The sequence below is a fragment of the Melozone crissalis genome, unplaced genomic scaffold (assembly GCF_028551555.1).
Source record: "Melozone crissalis strain CALT ecotype California unplaced genomic scaffold, PUWL_Pcris_2 ptg000016l_1, whole genome shotgun sequence".
In the NCBI taxonomy this organism is placed as follows: Eukaryota; Metazoa; Chordata; class Aves; order Passeriformes; family Passerellidae; genus Melozone; species Melozone crissalis.
The window spans coordinates 2,872,589-2,892,049 of NW_026535794.1; the positions used below are offsets into that span (position 1 = coordinate 2,872,589).

A 19,461-nucleotide genomic window follows, 5' to 3' on the forward strand; every position below is an offset into this window, starting at 1 on the left:
CCAGTCCTCTGCCAGTTTAAAGCCATTCCCTCGTCCTGGCAATGCAGGGCAGCAGAAAGCTGCTCCTCTGGCAATGCAGGGGGCAAAGGCTGCTGTGCTGTGCCAGGCCCAGATTGGATCCAGGTAGGAATGCTTGGCTCCTCCCCTGGGCGGAGCATCTCCCCATGGGATGCTGGGATTGGATCAGCCCTGCAGGGACACTCAGTGGCCCATTAACAGAAGATAATTAGTAATAATGGCCCATGAACAGAAGAGATCTCCTGGAGGGAGGATTGGTTGGGGGAGAGACAAAGAAAACTGCCCAATGAACAGAAGATAACTGCCCCACCTCTGACAGATGGCAAATGCAATACCTCCAAACCACATTTTATACCTGACATCTCCTGATTCCCAGCCTGGCAGCTGGGGCTGTTTTTTTAGCCTCATTTCATCCCCTTCCCCTGAGATGTCCTGTTCTCTTGTCCCCACAGCGTGTTCCTGAGGAGCCTGCAGGGCTGTGACACTGACGATGACGTGGCCATGTGCTTCATCAAGCACGAAGCAGAGTTCAGCAGGTACATCCAGTACCTGGTGGGAAGGGTCCAGGCAGAGTCCATTGTTGTCAGCAAAGCTGTCCAGGATTTCTACAAGGTAAGGAAGGAGCCAAAGCACCTGTGGGAAATTCATCCTGTAACCCACTGCATCAAGAAATATCATTATTAGTCATAAATATGAACCTCAAAAGTATTTGTAATATCTCTTGCTAAATATAGTAGCAAAAACTTATTAACTTAAAATAATTTAAACTTTAAAAATTATTAAAACGAATAGTTTTTAGTTCACTTTCTAGCTTTTTCTGGTTAGTATGGCCAATATGGGAACATATTTACATATCCTTTTGCATTTATTAATATTATAAAGGTTATGCAGCCATGAATGTGGCTGTGTTTATGTAACTGTAATTAAGGGACATTTTAAAGGTCACCACATTATAAGACCAAGAAAACCACATAAATCATAAATATAGATAAGCAAATCTTGTTTCTCTGCTCCAGCTACTCAGGATTTTTTCTACTGCTCTTTATAACAACCTTTCCTTGTTATTCCATGTATTCTTTCAGAGATACACAGATGAATACTTAACTAATGAAGATCCCTCACAGCCACTTATCCCACCACTGCAGCACTACCTGGAAAAACCCATAAACAGGATCCAGCAGTACCAGACAATAATTAAGGTAAAGAGATGTTGTTACAGGTTTATGTTCTGCTCTGAGCAGCTTGTGCAGAAAAAGATTTTATTTTTATTTCCTGTTTCTTGGTTTCCTTCTGATAAAACTACAATTGAAAACTCCTTGAGTAAATAAGACATTTATCATCACCAGTGGTGGTGATTCTAAATAGTTTTGTAAATGTCAATCCAGGTGGAGGTTCACAGAATACAATCCCAGAAAGTTCAGTGAGCTTTAAATTAAATATATGAAAAAAATTGTATTATATGATATAATAACATATTAGGATATATTATATTACTATATATTATATTGGATGACAGGTATAAATTTGCTTCAAACTCAGCAATATTTACATTATAAAAATAATCAGTTTCCATGTCTAAGATGATGACTTACCACTTCTTTTCCTTTTATACTGATATTATAGTAAGATAAAATTCTTGTTTTCTGAAAAACTTTGCCCCATTCTACCACCCTGAAGTATTTTGTCTTTCAGGATTGCATCTGTCCTACTGTCTTAGACCATAAGCAAACATTTCAGAACAGCATTTTAAACAGTATTTTCATGGGAAATAGCATTAGGATACTCAGGAAGAAAATAATCATGGCAAAATATTTATGTATTCTAGTGTTGTATAAATGAGCAGCTTGAATATTTTGAAGAACCTTTGACTTTTGAACATAGTCTTGCACACAAACTCCAATATTTTTATGGGTCTTTTGGAGGAGAAAAGGCATTTTCCATGCCTTCGTTGCTGAAAGAGAGGAACAGGAACAAATGTGGGAAGAATAGGAAAAATGCCATTTCACATTTTTCTAGCCTCCCTTTTTATTATTCTAATGTTGATTGAGCACATGAATTCCTTGTTCTCTGCTCTTGTGAGGGTAAGCAGAAGAGAAATGCAATGGGTACATTTAGGATCGCTTTGGAATTTTTTGTTTTCAACCACCAAACCATATCTGGTGTTTATTTCAACTTTATCTTTCCTTGGCATCAACTGATGTCAGGAAAAGCAGGACTGGTAAGTCTTTAATACTGCTGAATAAGTAGGAAAGAAAAAACTCTGTTATCTAAGCAATTTGTGGTGAAAAAAATGGGATAAAAGTTGCTGAGATGAAAGAGACAAGAGCAGGTATTGAGAAAATCTTTGGCTCTGAAGAAATTGCTGATTTCCTCTTTGATTATCCACTAATTTTTTTGTCATTTACCTACAGGAATTAATCCGAAACAAGGCCAGGAACAGCCAGAACTGCACTTTGCTGGAACAGGCCTATGCCATTGTGTCTGCCCTCACCAGAAGAGCAGAGAACAACCTCCATGTCTCTCTCATTGAGAATTACCCAGGGACCTTGGAGAGCCTTGGAGAGCCCATCCGCCAGGTAACTGCAATGTCCCATCCCTGCTGGCTCCATGGGTGCCTGCCCCAGTTTCTAAGGAGTCCTAATTCTTGGAAAAAAATTCTTTAGAAATTATTTATTTATTTATTTATTTTCAAAATTATTATTATTATTACTATTACTATTATTTTGTTATTATATACAACAAAATCAAATTAAAATATTATGATAGAATTAATTGCTAAGTTAATTATATCTCATTACTATATTAATACATTCTTATATTATTACTATATTATTATTTTAATAATATTAATGTATAATTATATATCGTTATTTACTTAGTTATTTATCATTATATATTATTAAGTAATTATATTATATATAATTAGAAATAAATAGAAAAATATATTACATTATACATATTCATATTATATTATATTATATTAAATATTTTATTATATCACATATTCAATAATATATATTATATTTCATACTATATTATGTTTATAATATAATGTTAATTATTATATCTCATTACTACATCAATATATCACTATAATATTGCTATATCAATATTGTAATAATACAAATATATAATTATATATTGACTATTATAATTGTTATATAATTAATTATTATGCATTAATAAATTGTTATCTATTATATTATATTTATATAAAAATATATTGCATTATATTATATTATATTATATTATATTATATTATATTATATTATATTATATCATATTATATTATATTCTTGAATTACATCTGGAAGAGATGATTTTCTTATTTCACTTACTGCTGTCCAGAAATGGGTGTTCTGGCATCACTAAGGTTTGAAACGCCAGAGCACGGATGCTTATGGGATAATTCACACATAATGCAGTTATTTGCCTTTGTGACCTGCTCATCAAGCAGAAATAAAATTGTTCTGGGCCCCTACATGATCCAAAAGATTTTAACTCATCCTCTCATATTATTGGGAAGCAACACGGGGCAGCTCCTGGAGTTGCTGGCATAAACACACCCTTGTGCTCCCCCAGGTTTATCCCATGAACCAGGTGTGTGGCTTTTTAGGTGACCCAGCTATTAGGACACTTTAGGACTTCCAACACCCTCACTCAAATTCCTGTTTCCGTATAGATTTACTGTGTTCTACCAGGCAAGTAATTTATTCTGTCTGTATCTAATGCTTTCCATGGGAATCATGCTGTATTGCTGAGTGGAGCTGTAAGGCTAAATTACAGTAACACTGTGGTGAGCATTCATCTCTCCACATTTAGGCATCCAAAAATTGTCCAGTCACACCCCTCGAGTGTTCACCTCTCCCTAGAGACGCCAGGGGAAACCCATGTCACTAATTGAGCTGTCTGTGTCTGAAACTGTGTGAAATTAATGTCCTGCTCACGTGAAGGTGACCAAATCATCATATAAAGTGTCTGTATAACACACAAAATACAATTTTCCTTTAATATTCCCAAGCTTGTTTCTACCTGACAAGGACTGTCTATTTTTCTGGCACCATTTAAATGTCGATGAAATGACAACCACTGGCTGTGCCTGATGACTCACCTTTAGCATTAGAAACCATCTGCTGTGCTTTAATAAACCAGAGATACATCAGAAATTATATATCAGATGATGCAACAGAAAACATTTATTATCTGGACACTGAAAAATGATGGTGAGACATAACTGTGGTAATTATTCCAGATGTATCACTTCCTGTGTGCTCTTCCTTCTTTTTCCTATCAGGGCCACTTCATTGTGTGGGAAGGAGCTCCAGGAGCTCGAATGGCATGGAAAGGACACAAAAGACATGTTTTCCTCTTCAAAAATTATATTGTGATCTGCAAACCAAAGCGAGACACAAAGACTGACACCTACAGCTACATCTTCAAGAACATCATGAAGGTCTGATCACTTTATCCTCACATAAAGCATTTCTCTGTCAATCTGAGCTTCACTTTTATATCCAGCTTGAACATTTTTCTAATCCTTCTGAGCTACTCCTTTGCTTCAAAAAGTCTTTGAAGCACAAGTAGAATCCACATTTATCCCAAAATATCTATTTTAAACATGTCAAAAACCATCAGGGTGGACTTTTACCATGCAGCAAGGAGATTACAAGTACAAACATTTATTAATTTCTGTTACCTCATTTAATTAACAGCGTAAATATATTATATTGATGTGGATTTTGCTGCCTACAGTATTTTCTTGCATTTGTACATCTCTGGTTTTGGCAATCTGTAACACTGGGAGTAAATTAGAAGGAATCTTATTTGCTAAATTCCATTGGGTTTTCTCTATTGGTTATGTCCTTTCCAGACACCAGTTCTTGTTCAGAAATGGAAAAATTCAGAGCATTTGACCCACTTATCTTCAGACATTCAGGGTTAAAACTGCCAGAAATTGAGGAAAGAGTTTTCACAAGGCAGGAGATGCTCAACTCCAATAAAAACCAGCCAACCAAACAAAAAAACATGGACTTCTTGACCAAGCCCAGCCAGGACTTTCTGAAAGTCCTCATCAATATTCATAGGCAGATTTTCTTTCCCAAGAAAAATAAAATGGAAGCATTTCCATGCTTTGTCCAGAGACTGCCTATTCTCTATTTTTTCCATGTTGCCTGGGCCCAGCTCTTCAGGGCCAGTGTGTTCCACACTTGGGATAACTTTTAATGCTGGACATTGTTTTCCTGAAAAACTAACCCCAGGAAAATGTCAGTTTGGTAACCAGAAAGTTACATATACCAGGGAAAATAACTCTCAAAGTAGCTTTGATTGCTCTTCATCCAAAGCAACGTTGCCTTGTTCACGCGATCCGAAAAATCTTTGAAGAAAACGCAAATTACCCCTTTTAGCTGTTAGTAATTGTTAAAAAACACAGGATTTGTGGTGACTTTCTTGCCCTTTTTCTCACTCAGCTGAACAACATAGATGTGAACGACCTGGTGGAAGGGGATGACCGGGCCTTTGAGATCTGGCACGAGAGGGAGGACTTGGTGCGCAAGTACCTGCTGCAGGCGCGGACCGTGAACATCAAGAACTCCTGGGTGAAGGAGATCTTGGGCATCCAGCAGAGGATCAGCGAGCCCATCTGGAGTAAGTGTGGCATCAGACAACCCAAACCTCACGGGTTTTCTTCTTGGATGGTCTCCTTGGTTTGATGCCTTGGGAAGGCTGACCTAGAACAGAATTCTAGACTAGAGGCGAGACAGAGTTAAAGAATAAAGCAGGGATTTATGAAAAGGCCTCCGTGGATCCACCTTGGGCAGCACAAGAGCAAAGCCAGGGCTGCACCCAAGATGAACCAAAATGGCCCCAAAATGCACGAGCGCTCCCGGGGTCTCTCCCTGGGATCAGTTCTGCTCCATTTGCACCTTGCAGTTCATTGTCCCATTCCAGCTTTAGCCCAGGCAGTCCCACCCTGCTTGTTTTTCTCTCTCCAGCCCACGGTGTTTGTGCTCTGGGGCTGAGATTTGGATCATTTGTCCTTGGTGCCCAGCTGGAGCAGGAATTGTTTTGTCTCCCTGCTCTGTGCACAGAGCTCAGCATCCCCTGTTATGGAGCTCAGACCCACACACTAAAGCAGCACAGAAAAATATAAAATCTAAAACCTGAGGGACAGGTTCAGGAAGTTATAAAAGAGGGAAGGAAGCTGTTTACGGTCATTAAATGTGGGAGCAGGTCCAGGGAGGGGATTCTGCCCCTCTGCTCTGCTCTTGTGGGGTCCTACTTGCAGTGCTCTGTCCATCTGTGGGGTCTCCGAAATAAAATGGATGTGGAGCTACTGCAGTGAGTCCAGAAGAGGCCTAGAAGATAACCTGAGGGTTGAAACACCTCTTCGGAGGAAAGACAGGGAGACTTGGTGTTGTACCCTGATCCATAGTCCTACATACCCCAGTAGTAATAACCCTGTGACTTCACTGGGTTCCAGACTCTTTACTCGACTCCTGGCTTACACTGCTCTAATTTTGCACCTGGTTTTGCTTTGGAATTTTGTCTGGTCATTAAGGCATCATCAGTCTCAGTGTCATTTGAGATTCCATGACTTTTTAATCCACAAAATCTATCAGTAAGGATATTAGATTTTTATTTTTCAGGCATCAGCTACAAATGGTTTCCACTATAGTGTAAGGATATTTAGCATCTTAAAATACCAGAACAGCATTGGATTTAGTCCATATACACTGAAAACAAGTCTGGGCGCTTCATTTCTGTGCCCTTACTTAAGTGTTTTAGTGTGAAGACTATCAGAACAATTTTGTATGGTTTCATATGGTAGCAATGGGTTAAAATAAATGTCACTTAATAAGGGAACAGGTTGCCCAAAGATGTGGCTGCCCCCTCCCTGGAAGTGTCCAAGGCCAGGCTGGATGGGGCTTGGAGCAGCCTGGGAGAGTGGAAGGTGTCCCTGCCCATGGCAGGGGTTGGAGTGATCTTTAAGGTTGGAGATCTTTAAGGTCTCTTCCAACTCAAGCCACTCTATGAGTCTATGATTCAATAAAAGCATAGATTTTATTGTAAGGACGCCAGCAGAATGTTGGTTTGGATACCAGGCTGCACTTGATTTGAGGAATTGCCTTAACGGTGACAGATGTGTGTTGTCTGAATAATGGATGTGCTTATTAAAATCATGGTCTAAAATAATTCCAGATCAGCAACAAATTCCCTTTTTTCATATGCTCTAACTTTACAGCCAACAACACACATGTTACAGATTGAATTTAGTCTCAAACAATCAAGGAGACCATATCACCTATTAAGTCTTGAGCTGCTAAAATTTCCTGTTCACTTTTTCCATTCTGAACCTCACAGATTTGCAAAAAATTATTCTTATTTCACTTAGCAGCAGCCATGCCATGGACAGAGCCCCTTCCTCCAGACTAACACGCTTCCTCTGATATTTCCTCTGATGTTTCCTCTGATATTTCAGTCCCTCCAGACTTTGAGGAAGAACTGGCAGACTGCACAGCTGAGCTGGGAGAGACGGTCAAGCTGGCCTGCAAGGTGACAGGAGCTCCCAAGCCATCCATCAGCTGGTACAAAGGTATGAGCAGCAGGGCAAAAAATACACCCTTCAAATGTGCTCCCTGTCCATAATTGGGCAGTGGGTTGATGCCTTAAGGAGCTGGAACAGAGGCTAGACAGAGTTAAGGGGAATAAAGTGGAGATTTATTGAGGAGCCTTCAAAGGCCACACCCTGGTAGTACATGGATGGCTCCAAGATGGAAGCCAAAGAGGGCTTGGTCACGAGATCTCACATTTTTATAAGTTTTAGTCTATTTCCATCTAGGAGTTAACTGTCCAATTAATGGCTTTAAATTATGAAGTTTCACCCTCCCTGCTTGCTTGCCTACCCTCCTCTTTTCTCATTGTTCATGCTTTGGGCCTGAAGTTTGAAGAGATTGTCCTTGAGTCTCCAGCTAGAATAGGATTGCTTGGTCTTTTTTGGTCTTTTACCACCCTGTGAAAAGATCCTAGTAACACTTAATATAAAGCTAAAAGCTGCACACCAACACAGAATAGAAAAACTTAAAAATCTAAGGTATCAGGATTTTCCAAGAGCTGATCCTCTAGAGGTGCTCAAGTCTATAGATCGTGTTTTTGGGCATTTTGGGTGTGCTCCTTTGGCTGGAAAAACAGAATAATTACTGCACACAATGTACTCTGGGATAATTTCACTTTTAAATGAGGAATGGTGATGTATGAGGTCCTTCAACACTACTTTGCCCTGGATGATGTTTTATAGAGAGCTGGATGAAGAGGAAGAGCTGATTCCTCAACTACCAACACCAGCTGCAATAATACAGCTCTCAGCCCTCTCAGGACAAAAAGCCAGATGAAATTCCTAAGGAGGAAACTCTGACCAAGCTATTTTAAAAGAAATAATTTGCCTTTCAGATGGGAAGCCCGTGGAGGTGGATCCCCACCACATTATCATAGAAGATCCTGATGGCTCCTGCACGCTGATCTTGGACAATCTGACAGGGGCTGACACAGGGCAGTACATGTGCTTTGCTTCCAGTCCTGCTGGGAATGCCAGCACCTTGGGAAAGATCCTTGTGCAAGGTAAGTCCTGCCCAGGTGCAGTATTTTAAAGGGGGTTTGCTATGAAATACCTTAAACCTGTACCAGCCGTGGTGTGACCAGCAGGAGCAGGGCAGTGACTGTCCCCTGTGCTGGCTTGGGGTCAGTTTTGAGATTGCCATGACCAGAAGGACATTGAGGGGCTGGAGCGTGTCCAGGGGAGGGAAAAGAGCTGGGGAAGGGGCTGGAGGACAAGAAGGGAGCTGGGAAGCAGCTCAGCCTGGAGAAAAGGAGGCTCAGGGGGGCCCTTGTGGCTCTGCACAGCTCCTGACAGGAGGGAACAGCCAGGGGGATCAGGCTCTGCTCCCAGGGAACAGGGACAGAAGGAGAGGGAATGGCCTCAGGTGTGCCAGGAGAGGTTTAGATTGGAGATTAGGGAAAATTTCATCACCAAAAGTGTTGTCAACCACCAGAACAATCTTCTCAAGGAACTGGTGGAGTCACCATCCCTGGAAGAGCACAGAAAACGTTTCGATTTGGCACCTGGGGATGTGGTTGACTATTGGCCTTAGCAGTGTTAACAGTTGGACTCCATGACCCCAGAGGTCTTTTTCAACCTAAATGATTCTATGTTTCTATGATGTTACAAATATTAAGACATTCCAGAGGTTCTATAGAACATATACTGGATAATATTTAAAAATAAAATTATATAGAGGTGCAGGCAACTGTTTTAGGTCAAAAAATTTGGTCTTTAGTACCCTTTATACCCAGTGAGAATTTCCTGGTCAGGGACATGCCCTTCCTCTCTGTTCATATTTCCAGCTAGCAGTCACATTTACCTTTGGTTTTTGCAGTGCCCCCACGGTTTGTGAACAAGGTCAGAAATGCTTATCTTGTCGAGGGTGAAGATGTCCAGTTCACCTGCACTGTGGAAGGAGCACCCAGGCCTCAGATCAGGTCAGTCCTACACCTCACATTGGAACAAATCCTTGTTTCCCATTTTGCATAGTCAGAAAAGTCATTTTTGAGTTTATGACCCTTTCTTTACTGTGTCTTCCATCTTAACCCCATCCCAGTGCTGGCTCTTCATGATCCAGACATTCCTGAGATTTTTAGGAGTTAATTCTAGCTAGAATTTGAAAAGAAACACCTGTAGATAGACCCTGAGGAGGACTCTGTCCAATCCAAAGCCCTGGAAAATATTTTATCATTGTTTATCCTCCCTGCCTTGGACCTGACTTGATTTTATCAGATATTCAGACAAAGAGCTCAGCAAATCCTGTCCTGTCATCATTGAAAGCCCTTTTGCAGCACTGACTGAGGAGATCTCTTGGGAAGAACCTCATAAAGGTGTGCAGGTTCACACCCAGGTGTGATCTACCCACCTGCACCCCTCCCTTCCGGGATCCAAATGTTTGTCTAAGGATCAACTCCAGAGTTGTTTGACGGAGGGATCAGTGATCTTGGGGACCTCTTGATGCTGCATAATTTTTCCTGACTTACACTCTATGTTTTCCCACTCAGGTGGTACAAGGATGGGGTGCTGCTGAAGGACACCAGTAAATACCAGACTTACAGTGAACCACGGAGTGGCATCGCAGTCCTGGTGGTCAAGAACCCTTCCAATGAAGACATGGGGCACTATGAATGTGAGGTAAGTTCAGAGAGATTTAAATATCTGTCATCTGAAATGACACAGGCAGGAGAATTCATTTTACTGGCAGAGACCCATGGCTGAGGAATTGCTCATAAGAATGTTATAGACAGTCTTGAGCTAGATCTGGATTGTGAATGTCCAAAAGCTTCAGAGTATTCTGATCTGACGGTTGGTACAAGTAAGAATTGATGGAGCTTGTTCTGGAGCTTAAACTCAGATCCAGATTTCTAGAGGAAACTTAAAAAATTTGTGACTATTCTGATGTGATATTTTGTTTCTGGATTGTCTTTAAATTATGACTAAGAAACTCTCCAGAGCCAAAAGAAAGAAATTAAGTCTAAATAGAAGGATAAAGCACTGAAATTCCTGGTTTTTTTAGCAAGTATATGTGGAAGTAGCTGATAAAATGTAAGATTTTATGAAAATTAGTCGTAGTCTATGCTTTCATTATAATAAAACAAGTTCTGTAATAAGTTCTGAGGGCTTGCCAATAAAAAAAATGGTGTTGGTTTAGGAAATTGCTCCATGGTAAATGGTTCAGCTCACAGAAATATTTAGGAAGTTTGATATACTTTAAAGAATTCTACTGGAATTTTAGCAAAACCAAACTGCCTTGCATTTGCCATTGACAGAGATCCTAAGGTCCAGTATTCCCTTGGCTGAGTAAAACTCAGTAACTATTGGATGATAAACCAAAAAAAAATCCTCTTTATGGCCACCTAAGTGTGTGTGCAGCAGGAATCTGAGCCTGTAGGTAGAGACAGAGTTACCCCAGGAGCAAGTCCCAGCTGCAGATTAATATCCAGTAATTAGGTAAATAAGTTTGCAGATGTGCTGTAACTTGTCTCTGTGAATAATTTTTGTTAAAAATTTGTTAAAATTTGTTAAATTTTTTGTTAAAATTTGTTAAAATTTTGTTAAAATGAACTCCATGGAGCACCAAAGTGTCCCTTGAAACTCCAGCCTGGCACTCTTCTCACACCTTCACCCATTTCTGCCAGCACTGAATTTCCAAGGGTAGCACAGGCAGGGTTTTATCATGACAAAAAAACCAACCATGCTGTGTTTCATTTGGCACTGCACCCTTTTCTCCAGCTGATGAACAGGTTAGGGTCTGCCAAGAGTGGAGCAGAGCTTTACCACCACAGCGCTGCAGCCCTGACCCAGGAGAGGAGAGGAGACCAAGCCATCACCATTGAAGGTACGACCCTTGCCCAGCTCTGTACGTACACCAGCCCTAAAAACAACAAAATTCCAGTATTTTTTTTGCCATCTTACCCACACTGGTTGTTGGTGTCCATGTATCTGTACGTCTTCTGGAGATGTGCATGGGCACAGGGCGGCTCGGCTCTGTGCCCATCATCATCTGTTGATTTCCAAGCCTGGCAAATCAACTTCATATAATGTGGATGCATTATATGGAAAAGGAGGAGCAGATGAAGGGTTTGTCACGCCACCACTAGTGCAAAAAGAAATGTTGTATGTTGTTGGAAAACTTGGAAATGTGTGTCAGCCTCGCAGAAATGTTACAGGGGTCACTGAGTAAAGGTGGAGGTGTGTTGGGATTGTTCCTGAAATGAAGGGCTTGGGGAGTGACTGCGAAAGCAGAACTGACAGCAGTGTGTCCTGAGCAATTATTAGTTCATCCATTATTTAGGACTGTCCAGGGATAACCATAGAGTCTGTTCCTTTTTTCCTGCCAGTTTCACCTGGACTGGTAGGGCGATAAAAATTTATTTTGCACCCATCCAAAAACGCATCTTTCTTCACAACTTTTAGTCATTACTGCCTAAAGTTCCAGGGATTACTGCCTATCCCAGGGATTTCCACATGGAGTGTGTCAGTGCTTGCTGCAAACCCATCACAGCCCAGTTTAAATCCATGGCTACATCTCCCTAGGGAGCATTTCCTGGCATAGGGAATTGGTTCTTTGCACATCTTATAAATGTCCTTGTGTGGCTGAGTGTGAACCAGCCAGTCCTGTCTCTCTTGGACAGCTCAGGAGCTGATACAGCCAAGGGACCACCTTTGATAGGTAAGGGACAGATTTGGAGGGCAAGAGAGACGACTGGGATAGGGACAGGCTTCTCCTAGATGTGGTTGGTGGAGGCATGGTCAGCAAAAGCCAGAGTTTTACCAACAGCTCTAGGACCTTCTGTCCTCAACTTCGGTGTTCCCACACTGTCTTGTGATAATAACAGGAGTTCAAGTGTGTTGAACCCAGCTCAAGGGCATAATTGACATTATCAACTTCCATTAAGAGGCAACATTCTGACTCATGAAGCTTCTGGGCAGAAAATGCTGGAGTCTGGAGTAATATTAATGGATAAATGATTCTCTACTCATATTTTTTCATCATTTTCTACAGTCCTCTGCTGTTGGCCCTGTTTGAGACAGGACCCTGGTCCGGCTGGATCTTTGGGCGAGCCCTCTGTAGACACAAATGTTGTGCTATTACATTAAGAGGATTCATCCACAATAAATTATTTAGATTAGCATCCTGATCTTTGAACTTTCTTGACTTCATTTTAAACAAGTTTTCCTTTTAGTTCTTTCCCAGAGTCCCATCAAAAAGCATTGCAGGGAGGATGGTGTAAGTGTAGAAACGCTAGAAGTTTTTCAGCCAAATAAACCTTCAAGTACTTAAAATCTTTGTGTTTTCTATGCCCCAAAGAGAGAAAAATAAGTTGTGTGCAGGATGTAGAGGAACACAAATAAATCTCTGTCAGGGTGGTGTATGTTGATGAAGTTCACTTCAGGCAGATGTTATAAAAGCAAACAAGGGTTGTATAAAATTTTAGGAGCATTTTCAGCTCCGGGGGTTGCTAATGTGTATGTTCAGCCCCAAATTTCTCATCTGCTGTTATTCTGTAATCATAAACAAAAATCATTGTGAGTTTGGTTACAGAAATATAATTGGAGTTTGCCTGGAAGCTTCAGAAATGTCATGAAATAAATTTGTTCTGTGATGTGTGCAATTGCTTGAACTCGGTAATAGGGAAGAAAATAGATCCCTGAGTCATCTCCAGGGTGAAACAGAGGGAGAGCTGCTTCAGGCCAGTGGAGAAAATAGGCTCATCCATGGAGCAAGAGGATTGCTGTGAGCAGAATGGCACCAGGGAGGAATTTGGCATAATGCACTTGACCGAGGAGGGAACTCGTTGCTTTCTTGAGAATCAGTAACCAGCCTTGATCTGCCTGGGGGAAAATCAGGTTCATCTGGCAAAGACCTGGAGGACAGGTGGATCTCATGAAGGCTCTTTCCATCCTCACAACCCTTCCTATTTGTGAACATGGGATTACTTGTAGCTTCACCAAGAGGACAACATTACTGCTCTCACATCAGGAAATAAATCCCGTGTCTGCTTCCTGGCTCACTGCACCCTGGGTCTGAGTTTTACCTGATTTATCTCTGTTCCTGTGAAATCACCACTGTCTGGGTCTCATGAGGCACCCAAAGGGCAACTATTTTAGTTTTTATCCTCCTGCCTTTCTGTACTGTTTATTCTGCTGAACCAAACCCATGGTTTGGGATACTGTTAGTCCAGTAGTTAACGAGCCCCTGACCTGCAGCTGGTGATGGACCACAGTCCAAGACCATGGGTATCAAAACAAAAATTCTTCGGTTTAAATTCACATTATGGGAGTTTGCAGGTCCCTTGGATGGACCAAATCCAAAAAGGATGGAAACCACTGGACTAAGGGATCCCTTGTGAGCTGAGATCTGCCTTCAGCCACACCTGGTCGCTGCACTGAATTCAATGGAGGGTTGCTTAAAAAAAAATCCTCTTTCTGTGGATATTGGAAGAATTTGAGACACTTTAAAAAAGTGTAGCTGAAAGAAGATCCTTCTCTTTGACTTCCAGTTGACTGTGTCTGCTTTGCACCTCACTGCTTAACCTGCACACGGCACACCTGGGCTGATGTGCTCTGGCATGTTCTGGTGTGATTTATCCATCCAGGCTCACTAACTTGATTATTTGTCAAGAAAAGCAAAGCCCAGGGCCTTGGAAAGGTGCTGCATTTCCATATGGATGGGCAGGTCAGGACCTAGAATGAATACAAGGGGAGGAATCAGATACAGGAGTGGAGACAAAGCCATAAATAAAAATTCCCAAAGCAGCTACAGCCAGGCAGCAATAATTCCTTCACAACTTTTAGATTTCATGCAGAGCCTTGGGCAGGTTCTTCAGGTACCTTGTAGCAGCCACCTTGTTAAAAATCACCAAAATACTTTTGAAGTTCTCCCAAAGAAGATTTAAAACACAGAGGAGCATCAGATCTCTCAGTGTTCCTGAAGAAATAGGGAACAGGAGTTTGCCCCCTGTGGGATATTCCCTGATTAGGGTGATGATTAGGGTATTTACCTCATTATTTTTATTCTCTTATGACCATGGTTTCGTCTCATTTTTGGCCAGGCCACAGGGTTTCCAGTGCAAATTCAGAGAGCCCCATTTGCCTTTGCAGCCATGTCAGTCACTGCAGGAGTGGAGCCTTTTGGTTGGTTGGAATTGGGGGTTATGTTTGTCTGTTTGTTTAGGTTTTGGAGGGGTATTTTTGATAGAGATCCCATTTATATAACATAAAAAACTCTTATATTCATGAGTTGAGCCACCAGCCCTGTAGGGATTTCAGAGACATGTGGATGTGGCACTTGGGACAGGATTTGAGGTGGCAGTGCTGGTTTAGCAGTTGGATTCAATGTTCTTAAGGGTCTTTTCCAACCTCAGTGATTGCAGTAATTGCTCATTTTAGGACTAGTTTTAGCAGTTCTTGTCAGGTTTTGCAGATTAGCCTCGAAGTGTAGCAGAAGGAGGTGAAAACAGAGCAGTGCTCCTCTGGTTCATGTCAGCATGAACTGAGCAGCAAAATAAGTTTTAAGCTTCTGTGAGTGGAGAAAAGAGACTTAAAAATTGTAATAAAGGCCACAAATATCCATCCATCCATCCATCCATCCATCCATCCAGAGCAAGGAGAACTCACTCATCCTCAGTGTTCCATCACTTGTAAGCCAATGTTTTAATCTATTAACCAAAGAGATGTCTGGGCTGTCCCTAATGCTTACAGCTTTTAACCTGCTTATCAGGGGCTCCTGCTTTGCAAAGCTGTTTGCCTAAAATGCTCTTGAAAAGTTGAAATGATAAATCCTAAAAAAATGCTAAAAATGGATGCAGAATATTTTCCTCTCGGGGAAAACAACAGGAAAAAAATTTAAAACCCACCAAAAACAAACAAACAAACAAAAAAGAAAACGAAAAATAAAGAAAAGAAACCCAAATTCCCTCATCCTACTTTCATGTGGTTCTATCCTTCAATATAGGATTGCTCAAATCCTTCCTCACACCTTGGACAGCACATATACAATTTATTAAATGCCATTTTCAGCTTTCTCATCCCAGGCCTGGTGAATTTTTGAATATTGAATCTCTTTGACATCCACTACAAATAGAAATATCACAGTTGGTGTCATTTGGGAGGAATTCAAGAACAGACATTCATAGAGCAACCATTAAAGAGACTTTTTCTTACAGACATTGTGAAATTTCATTAAATTTATTCAACTATTTAGTTTATATTACTTAATTCTCACATAAATTTATTGTTGCTAAAAGATTTGTAGAAAACACCTATTGTCAGGTGTATAATCCAATAAATTAAATCATTTCCATCAGAACTTCAGTATTTTTTACTCATATACTCAGTGCATATGGATTAATCTCATAATATTATTTAATGAGATTTCTAAAAGTTATTTAAAAATAGTGATTTGAAAATTCAGTGAAAATCTCTAACCTGAGTGTGGTAAATTTTTAGAGAACTCAGTTCATCTGCCATCACTGTATTATTATAATTCTATCATTTAAAACAAGGTTTGAGTTATTAAAAAAATATTAATTAAGGATAGGTAAATGGGTTTATTGTAATTGTGTCCAGGGATAAATATTTGAAAATAATTTTGCTCTTTACTTACCCAGTTAGTGTAAATTCGGATGTCCAAACAGATTTTGTTTAAACTCACCCAGTTCTGCAGCAACTCCTTTGAATCTCTGGGAAATTATTCCAGTTTTTACAGGCATAAACAAGACAAGGCTCTGCAAAAAAAACCATGAGCTCTCAGTGAGAAATTACCATCAATATCTGCACAAAATTCCTTTTCATTATGGTCAAATTTGTGTTTTTACCTGAGGCAGGGAAGAGCCCTGGGAAGTGAAGTGGAAGGAAAATTAGGTTAAAGTATTCCATTTAATATTGTAAATGTATTTTTAATTTTCAGTCAATGCAGGTTTGGGGGCACCATTGAAAACATTAGCACTAATCATCAGTTATTAAACAAATAATACAGACACTCCAGATTCCCTGGGCAAGAACTGTTTGTGATTTTATAGATATTTTTAAGTAGCAGTTCACTTAAATTGCACTGACTGAAAATTACCAGAGCTTATTTATTATAGGCTGGCTGGAAAACTGAAAATCAATTGCTGGAGATTAAATTATGGGTTTTTTTAAGATATTTTGCTAGTTTATTAAATAAAGAGTGAGGCTTGCTGATGGTTTTTTTTTTCCTAGATCTGAAATAGGTTCAGCAGTTCAGATGTGCTCAAAGCAGTGTTGTTCAAAGAGTTTCTTAATTTTATTCCAGTGGAGGAGATGGGAAACCTGCTGAAAATATCAGTTAGTTCTTCAAACAGGATCTTTTTAGTTTCTAAAAATGTCAGTTTTAAGGAATATTTGCAACACCATGAAATCTTAACTTTTCATCTTGATAATCATCAACAGCTTCCAGTTGGTTATGGGAGAAGGGTCAGGAAAAAATTGCAAATTAGAGCAGAAAAAAAAGAGATGGAGCAGACACTGGCCTCTCCTGGATTTCCTAGGATTTGTGGTTTGGGGTTTTTTATGCTGATTTTCTCTACTGATGATAATGATATTAGTCCACAAAAGTTTGGCCACAATCCAGTGTTTGGGGAACTCTTTTTTTCTAGGAAGTGAAATCAGTTTAAAGAATTTCAGCTCTCGAGGATTTTCCAGGTTGAGGCATTTTCAGGTTTCTGACACCATCACTACCTTATTATAGGATAAAGAAAATTTGAATAAGAACCTTGTTTTCTAGCTTTGACCTACCAAACAAAATTGTAGAATAAAAAGTTTTTGCCAAATCATTCTCCACGAAATATTTAATTTCTAAGTCAAATGTTCAGAGAGCATTCTGGATTCTCATTCCTGGTCAGCAACACTAAAGATGATACTGGAAATAACCACAGAAAGCATGGATGGGATGGTACAGTTGGTTGTTTTTCACTCCAGTTTATGTTGATGAACTGAGCAAAGATAATTTAATCATTTCAGCTTTTGCCTTTCTTTAACCCCATGCTGTTCATACTGTTCTCTTTGTAGTCACTGAACAAGAGACTAAAGTGCCCAAGAAAACCATCATCATGTAAGTGCTGATTTTTTTTTTTTTTTTGTAACATTTGTGGTTTTTTTGCCTTGCTGCCTCTGCATGATCCAATAACAAGCTTGTGCTCTTTGGCCATGTAAGTGTGCTCATTCTCAGATCCCACAGAATTCTCTGCCATGTCAAGTGACCACCTCAAAAAAAGTCCTTTTGTTCTTTTCCAAAAATAGCAGCACTGGTGTTAGACACAGCCTGGGACAGTTATTTTATGATATTACACAGGAAAAATATTCCTCCTAATGCTGGTAGAGTTTCACAAGAGCTTGGGAAGGTGGAGTCTGACTTTCAGTGTTGAATGAGAAGGAAAAAAACAAACTGAAAATGGTTTACCTGAAAATATCTACCAATTTAACAAATATCTCAGAGCTTAGAGTGATTTCTTCTGGCTTTATTTTAAACTTTTCAGGAAAGGCTTGTATGATGAAGCAGAAGGAAGATGAATGTTTTTATCCCCTTCTATGTCTCTATTTCTAATATAAATAATTGTCCTGATGACTTGGTCTTTTTAGATACTTTGAGCCTAGTTTATACTGGATGCCTATAAAATACAAGGATTAATTACTGTAAAAAGCAGTATTTTCTCAGTCATACCCAGCCTAGAAGCAAAGCAGCCATTAAAATATTAATTTATCTTCTTAAGTACCATAGAGAAATACATAATAAAATTGTTTCATGTGCTGGAAGGGGGACCCTGACCTGGGACAGGATTTCAGAGCAGCTCCAGTCATGTCCTGAGGGCAGGAAGGAGTTACGCAATGGATATTTTGGGGAAATGCCTTCCCTCAATAGCTGCACTATTGCTAAAATCAACCCTTGACTTGGACAAGAGGCTTACTGGATGTATTTTATTTTTGTTAGACATAAAATTGCAACTGAAGGATGGTTAAGAGCTGCTTGCCTTTTATCCCTTTTATTGCTTTCTCTGAGGATTATATCTTTAGACCCATGCACTTGGCCCTTTTGGAGGCAGTGGTTTATAAGTTGTCTCCCCTCCCAGAAGCTGCAGATAAGCTCAGTTAAATTTCCAGCCATTAGATCTTTTTCACCCTGCAAAAATCAGAAAATAAAGTGGTTTTACCTGTATTACCTCAGGATTCAGACTGGGGCAACTGAACAGAGAGGGTTTTTTTTTTATATCACATTCAGAAATATTGTGAGAAAGTCATGAGGGAATCTCAGAGCCACTCCACATCTAAAACTTGGTAAATCTCATTTAACCACATCTCTGTGCCTGTATCTGGAGCAGTAGTATTAATACTGGTGGATCAAATAATATTCATTAATACAAAATACCATCAGTTAAGCTGATTTCTAAATTTCTGAGATCTCAGTTCCATAGGCTATTCCTCAGGACAGCTCCAGGAGGGATCCCTAAATCAAGGGCTGCAGCCTCAAAGGAGTTTGATAAATTTAGGAGTGGAATCTCAGGCAGAAATTCCCCTCCTTTTGTGGTCATGAACTTTAAACAAGAGTGGACCTCCAATGAAATTGATATAGTGATGGGGGAAAGTTTGGGAATAATTCTGTAAGGGAAAATTCCAACTCTTAATTTATAGGAAGCTGATGAACAGAAGCATCTTTAAAACTTCTGTCAGAAAATAATAGATAATTGAGAGATGGGGTTGAACCATGTCCATATATGCAAATCCCAGACCCCAAAAAATCCATTTTAACTTTGCAACATAGATCATGGTCTGCTGCAAGCACCCAAGGATTCATTCTCATCTAAAATTATTCTTTAATTCTGTGTAAT

General features: G+C 39.9%; 1 protein-coding gene across 1 annotated transcript in view; it reads left to right on the forward strand.

Annotated features, from left to right (window-relative positions):
• The window catches only part of OBSCN (obscurin, cytoskeletal calmodulin and titin-interacting RhoGEF), a 182,697-nt gene that overhangs the window by 127,158 nt on the left and 36,078 nt on the right, over positions 1 to 19,461 (forward strand). The window contains 10 exon segments of the mRNA XM_054273678.1: positions 471 to 630; positions 1,101 to 1,217; positions 2,430 to 2,594; positions 4,313 to 4,471; positions 5,487 to 5,664; positions 7,499 to 7,612; positions 8,467 to 8,634; positions 9,450 to 9,552; positions 10,120 to 10,249; positions 11,348 to 11,453. Of these exon segments, the coding sequence (XP_054129653.1) occupies positions 471 to 630; positions 1,101 to 1,217; positions 2,430 to 2,594; positions 4,313 to 4,471; positions 5,487 to 5,664; positions 7,499 to 7,612; positions 8,467 to 8,634; positions 9,450 to 9,552; positions 10,120 to 10,249; positions 11,348 to 11,453 (1,400 nt within the window).